The 6,156-nt window shown below is 51.9% G+C and overlaps 1 protein-coding gene across 3 annotated transcripts; it reads right to left on the bottom strand.

Moving 5' to 3' along the window:
• Positions 1-1,611: 1,611 nt before the first annotated feature.
• On the bottom strand, positions 1,612-5,931 carry IRX2 (iroquois homeobox 2). Of its 3 annotated transcripts, XR_016441313.1 has the most exons (6): positions 5,428-5,931; positions 4,566-4,971; positions 3,771-4,466; positions 3,544-3,663; positions 2,892-2,959; positions 1,612-2,201 (listed from the first exon to the last, which is right to left on the bottom strand). XR_016441313.1 is itself a non-coding variant. In XM_090039108.1 (5 exons), the coding sequence occupies exons 1-4, from the start codon at positions 5,668-5,670 to the stop codon at positions 3,575-3,577; spliced, it is 1,434 nt and encodes a 477-aa protein (XP_089895234.1). In that variant the 5' UTR covers positions 5,671-5,931; the 3' UTR covers positions 1,612-2,959; positions 3,544-3,574. The 3 variants fall into 3 exon arrangements, 2 of the variants coding, with proteins under 2 accessions (XP_089895234.1, XP_089895235.1); XM_090039108.1 differs by having other exon boundaries at positions 1,612-2,959; XM_090039109.1 differs by lacking the exon at positions 3,544-3,663.
• Between the last annotated feature and the right edge of the window lie 225 nt (positions 5,932-6,156).

The raw sequence follows: 6,156 nt of genomic DNA, 5'->3' as shown, positions 1-6,156 counted from the left end.
AATGCGTCCTCGGAAAATATTAATAATCAAGTTAATGTCTGTAATCTTCCCCACTGGCCCGGTAAAAGCGGGTTGAGGGCGATCGCGTTCAAACGTCTGCATCTGCATTACACCTTTGTCTAACTGCAAGACCTTCTTCTGACGACCTCTGCTCCTTTGATCTAATTGCGCTGCGTGTTGCATACGGACAAAGAGTTGCGGATTCCTCCTGTGCTAAACCAGGAGGTAAAAAACCACCGAGAATCGTGCCCTGTCATAGCCGAGATGAAGGCAGCAGGCCCCCGCTGCAGAGATGCTCAGGCTACGTGCTTTTATGCGCATTACAGGTTCCCAGAATTATAATTTCCGTCGTGTCAGTGGAAAGGCACCCTGGCATACTTTTCCGAATTGGTTTGATACCTTTATGCGGTTACAAAATGCAAACGGTTTTCCCCTTCCCTTCAGAAACAAGAGTCCCCTTCCCCTTCCTTACAATCGCTCCAGATTTTCCCGACTCCAGATGAGAACGGCTCTTTATCCAGTTAACATTCCCTAGGCTGATGCCTGAAGTATCTAAGATCACTTTCAAATGCCCTTTCTAACAAGACCTGAGCAAGAGGCCACTAATTTTCACTGAACAAAAAGCCACTGGAGAGAGATCCGTTTGTCAATATCAACTGGTCCAGCAATTTCCCATCTTCAGACACATCGGCCTATCTGAGCTGGCAGATGTTTAGACAAGATTTTATAAATTGTTCAATATCAGCCCATAATGAACCCCAACTGACCATTCCAAAGCAGCTAAAAGCATCCAGGATCTCCCCTGCTGGGATCTAATAATGCTCTCACCCTGGAACATTATTAATCATGGAATAAAATAGATGAGCCTCTTGAAAAATAAGTGTATGATTGATTAAAGGGCAATCTAAGAAGCTATTATTCTTGTTTTATAACCGTAAGTTATATTCACTCAATTTATCTTTTGGGGAAAATAAATGATTGTTCGGGTTTTTTTCTAAAATTATATTATATGAGGATTCTCATTATTTTACAGAAAATGAAAATGATGGGTTAGCTGTTTTACGAGCCTAATCGAGGTGGATCTCTTAAGCAACTAGCAGATTATACAGAGGGTTTAAACGACTCAGGGGAGGGAAAAAAGCATAAAAATTAAGGGCTGGGGTGTTTCGGGGTCTGGGTCTCCCCCTCTCCCACAGCATTGTTGGACATACTTAGAAACAAATGATTGCTTCACATATAGAAAATTAAGATGGGATATGCTGATTTTTTTTCTAGAAAAGAGAAATAAGAGCACTGAAAAATGCTAGCACCAAAAAAAAAAAAAAAAGGATGAATGGCCCCAGCATGTAAGAAATGTGCATGGATCCACATATGCACATGCACAACCACACATGTACACACACGCATGTGTGTGTACTAGTACTAATGCAACAGAACAACTCTGTAGGGGTTTACTTATGCAAAGTCTATCTTTGCAGGTTATTTAAATTCCTCATTTCTTTTGCATTCAAAATATTCAGTGAAATTACAACTTTGTACATGTTACGATTTTTCTAAATCATATATTACTATTTTAGGGGGAAATAAATGAAAAACACCGTGCTGTTGCAGACTAGTCTGTTTTTATTTACAATTAAAGATATAAATTAGTAAAGAATTCTCGTTAAACAACCAAAGATTGTATAACCATCAACGTTTCAAATAAAAACCAAGCAAAATTTATTTACAAAAAGTTCAGATTCCATTGCAATACAACTTGCATAAATTACTAGAAGCTTTTATATCATTACAAAAATAAATATCAAATTTGTTTCCACTTTGTAAGTACTCAAGTTCTCCAATCACATCTTTATTATCTCTACTGTATACATCTTTTACAAATAAATTTTACAATAAATCCTATCACACCTATAGAATATATACCGTGGCAATGAAGTGATCAATTCAAGATATCCTGAGAAAAACAGATCTGTTTTCAAAAGTCACACATACATTTTGGAAACTATACTATACCAGCAAACTCACATATGTCCAACAAAATTCTCTTTTAATAATTAGAGTCTGTAGATTTAATAGTGCTCTGTGGTCTTCTTTTATACAGTGGCACAAGATGTGATCCGGATTTAGAGATTTATTATATATATTAGCTTGGGGAGAGATGATGGCTTGCTGACTTTTTTCAAAGCAATTGTGACACCTACCTGTGGACCAAGGAAAAAACCAGATAATCTAAAATCCTTCAGTTATACACTAATATCGTCTTTTTTTTTTTAAAAGAAAAAGCAAAAAAGGAGGTGAACTAAAATGCTTACTCTTCTATTTTCTGCTCGGAAAAAAATGCTACTTTTAAAAGATCGACAACATTTTGCTTGGCCTTAAACAGAAAATGGGGGGAGGAGGAGGAGGGGCGTTGTTACTGGGCAAAAGACAATTCATGCTCAGCTGGAAATGCACGCTGGAAATTAGCATTGTCCTTGCTTGTTTAAAATTTGTAATCACCGTGTGAAACTCGGTCCACAATGTACCGTTTTGACGATATTATCTTCACCCAACTACCTTACTGTTTGAAAGAGTGATTTACTGAGAAATAAATAGATTGAAAGCATATCTCCATAAAATTTAAATCGTCGGCAATGTATTGTTTTAATAAACCGGGGCACATAAAAGTGATAGGAATCCTCTACAATGACCAACAAAAGAGCACAGACTCAAGAAAGAAAAGCCATAATCAGGGGGGGTTAAAAAAAAAAGACCAGAAAAGAGCATATTACTATGTAATCAGACTCTTATGTAATGAAGCAAGAAATTAATGTTAAGCAAGTTTACAGCTGTGCAATATGTCTTGGACTTGATGCCAAATGATCAGTGTAATAGAAAATGTTCTCACTTACTTGCATTGCTGTGTGATTGCACTTCTATAGGTATGGTTGTGCTCCTACTGTGCAGACTTCAGTGGGATCTGTCAAAATAGAACCGTCAGTTAGTCACAGGACACAGCTAGCTAACTAGATTATACACTCCGGGTACGTCCCAGCTCTCACTTGCACAAAATTCAGAGCTGCGCCATTTGAAAACCTCTGCCTTTCGCTTCCCGAATTGGATAATGGTGGTGGCTGAGCTCCTGAGCCACTTCCAGCACCAGACAATTTTATTCATTTACTGTCCTCATTTTAAGCCCTTCTGAAAATAGTGGTAATAACAATAAGAGTTTAAGGTTTTACACTTCATTTGGAAACCTATTCCTTCACTGTGGGAAAGGATGCAACTCCTTAAAATCAAAAGGAAAGAAAGCACGTCCTATTTCACTAAGCCCAGCAGACCAAATGGAAAGATAAACAAGGTTTTAAATAATGTACATACATTAGTTGAATTTATCGAGGCTGGGGTTTGGGGGTTGTTCCCCCCCCCCCTACATCTGTGTAATCCATTAGATCTCTCTTTAAAAAAACAAAAAAACAAAAAACCCTCCTCCGATACATCTCCTTGTCCTTCTTACTGCATGCAAATATCGGCTTGGGGGTTAAATAGTTTTTGAAAGCCCACATTTTATTCCTGTCCAGCTTCAATATTGGGCTCATCGCTGTGAGGACCGCCGGCAGAGTTGTCTGTTCTTGGAGGTGGTGCTATTGATCGTCCAAACAAGCACAGTGCATCTAAACTCGCCTACAGGAGTGATTTTGCCTTTAGGAAAAAAAGGAAAAGGGGGGAGAGGGGATGGGAAGGGTAGGGGTGGGGGGGGGAGGAAAAAAAAAGAGCAAGCAGGCACCTACCTTTCTTGGGCTCGTAACTAGAGGGCCTGTAATGCTGCTCTAGCTGGTTAGTGATGGTTTTCAAAGAGTCACTGCTCTGCTTGTGGACAGAGCTGGTGTTTAGCACAGTCTGGCTTAGTCCGTCGTTGGAAGCCACCGCGGCAGAGTTGTACCGCAGGATCCCCTGGCTCTGGAGAGCGTTGAAGTTCCCATAGTTTGTGTAATTGCTATAAAAAGGCGAAGTGTAATAAATATGCCTTCCCAGGAGGGAGGAGGGGGAGTAGGCAGAGCTGTGCGGGGCGGAGGCGGGGGTGGCGGCGGCCAAGGCCGGCGGCTGGCAGCTCTGGCCCAGGCTCTGGTGCTTGAGGTCCGACGTGGCGATTTCAGCCAGCGACCAGAGCTTGGGCTTGGCGGCCTGCGTGGGCGGCGCGGGGGAGACCCTGCTGTCCAGCGCGCCCTTGCCGGGGGGCCGCGCCGGGCCGTCGTGCGGCGGGTGGCTCAGGACCGGCGCCTCCACGCCCGTGAGCGGCGAGGCGGTCACGGCCGGCTTGGCGGGCAGGTCCCCGTCGCCCTCGTCGTCGTCGTCGTCCTCCTCCTCCTCCTTGCCCTCGGAGCCGGACTCGCCCAGCGCGTCCCCGGCGCGGCACGGCAGCTTCTCGCCGTCCGACTCGGCCGAGCAGGAGTGATCCGTCAGCGAGTCCACTTGCAAGCTGATCCCTGCCAAGGCACCCGCCGCACGCCCGGGTCAGCCGGCCCGGCCGTGCCCCGCTCCCCGCCCGCCCGCCCTGCCCCGCGCCGCCCCGCGCCCCGCCTGACCTTCGTCCTCCGCCGAGGTCTCGTGGCCCTCGGGCCCCTTGCCCGGGCTGCCCCCCTTGCTCCGCCCCGCGTCGCCCTCCTCCTCGTCCTCGTCCTCGCTCTTGTTGCGGGGGGCCCAGGTCATCTTGTTCTCCTTCTTGAGCCGGCGCCGGGCGTTGGCGAACCAGGTGGAGACCTGCGTGAGGGTCATCTTGGTGATGATGGCCAGCATGATCTTCTCGCCCTTGGTGGGGTAGGGGTTCTTGCGGTGCTCCTGCAGCCAGGCCTTGAGCGTGGCCGTGGCGTCCCGCGTGGCGTTCTTCCTGTAGGCCGGGTCGTTGAGCTGGTAGGGGTACGCGGGGCTGCCGTACGGGTGGTAGCCGATGGCCCCGCTCATGCCCGTGGCGTGCGCGTCGTAGGGCGAGCCCTGCGGGGAGGCACAGCGGGTTGGCACCGGGCCCCCACCCGCAGCCCGCGCCACATCTTTCTCCCCCCCCCTTCTCCCCGCTGCACAAAGCGGGTAGTGTCGTCGCCCCCCCCCCCACTTGTCTCGGCGTACATTAAATAAAGGAGGGAGCCCTGCAGCGGGGGGTGTTGCGCTTGCCACCCTCTCCTCACTGAGTGCGTGCCCAGGCCCCGCGGGTCCGCGACGGCCACAAAGCCCCGCTTTGCAAACCCGGCAGCCGACGGCTCCGAGCCGCCCGCACCAGCAACTGAATCGCCCCTTCCCGGCCCTGCTGCCCGCGGGGGGAGGGGGGCAGCCCACCGTGCACCCCCAGAGCCCCCCCACCCCACACACCGCCCCCTCCCTTCCCCACCCCGGGCTTGCCCCGGCACCGCCGGCTGCTCCGCTCCGGGCCGGCTGGCACGCCGCGGTAGTTACCATGTAGGAGGGGAATCCCGCGGCCGGGTCGGCGGAGTACTGCAGCGGGCTGGCGAAGCCGGTGGCCGCCGCCTGGGCGGTGAAGGCGGCGGATCCCGGGTAGGGGCTGAAGGCCGAGCCCGACGACGAGCGGGCCAGCTCCTCGCTGCGGGGCGCCGCCAGCGCCGAGGCCCCGTACGCCGGGCAGGAGTAGAGCGCCAGCGAGCCGGGCGGCTGGTAGAGGTAGCCCTGCGGGTAGGACATGGCTGGCACCGGGGGCGGGCGCGGGCGGGGGGGCGGGGGAAGGGGCCCGGGCGCTGCTCCGATGCGGCCGCGGCGCTTAGAGGGGGCCCCCCATGCAGCCGCGCCCGGCGGCGGAGCGGCCGCGGGAGCCGGGCATGGGGCGGCGGAGCCCCGCGTCCCCCTGGCCGGCCCGGCCCGGCGCCCGGCGCTCTGCGGCGCGGAGTGTGCGGCGGCGGCCCGGCGCGCTCGGGTTTCCGAGGGGCATTGGGGAGCCGAGCTGTCCGTCACGGCGCCTCATCTGCATGCTCCGCCGGGCCCGCCCCTCCGCCGGCCCCGGGAGGAGGAGGAGGGAGGGGGGTGCGAGGAGGCGGCCTTGCTCAGCCGCACGCCCTGCCTCCCGCCTGCGGGTGGTGCAACCCCCCAGCCAAATTGGGAGGGGGGTTGCATGGAGGGGAGGGGGGTGCCCGGCCGTGCCCGCGTGCAACACATGGCAGCCCTGTCCCCCGG

Source organism: Crocodylus siamensis, chromosome 3 (assembly GCF_052110815.1).
Source record: "Crocodylus siamensis isolate JL-2025a chromosome 3, ASM5211081v1, whole genome shotgun sequence".
Lineage (NCBI taxonomy): Eukaryota > Metazoa > Chordata > Crocodylia > Crocodylidae > Crocodylus > Crocodylus siamensis.
This window is presented reverse-complemented; position numbering and strand designations above follow the sequence as displayed.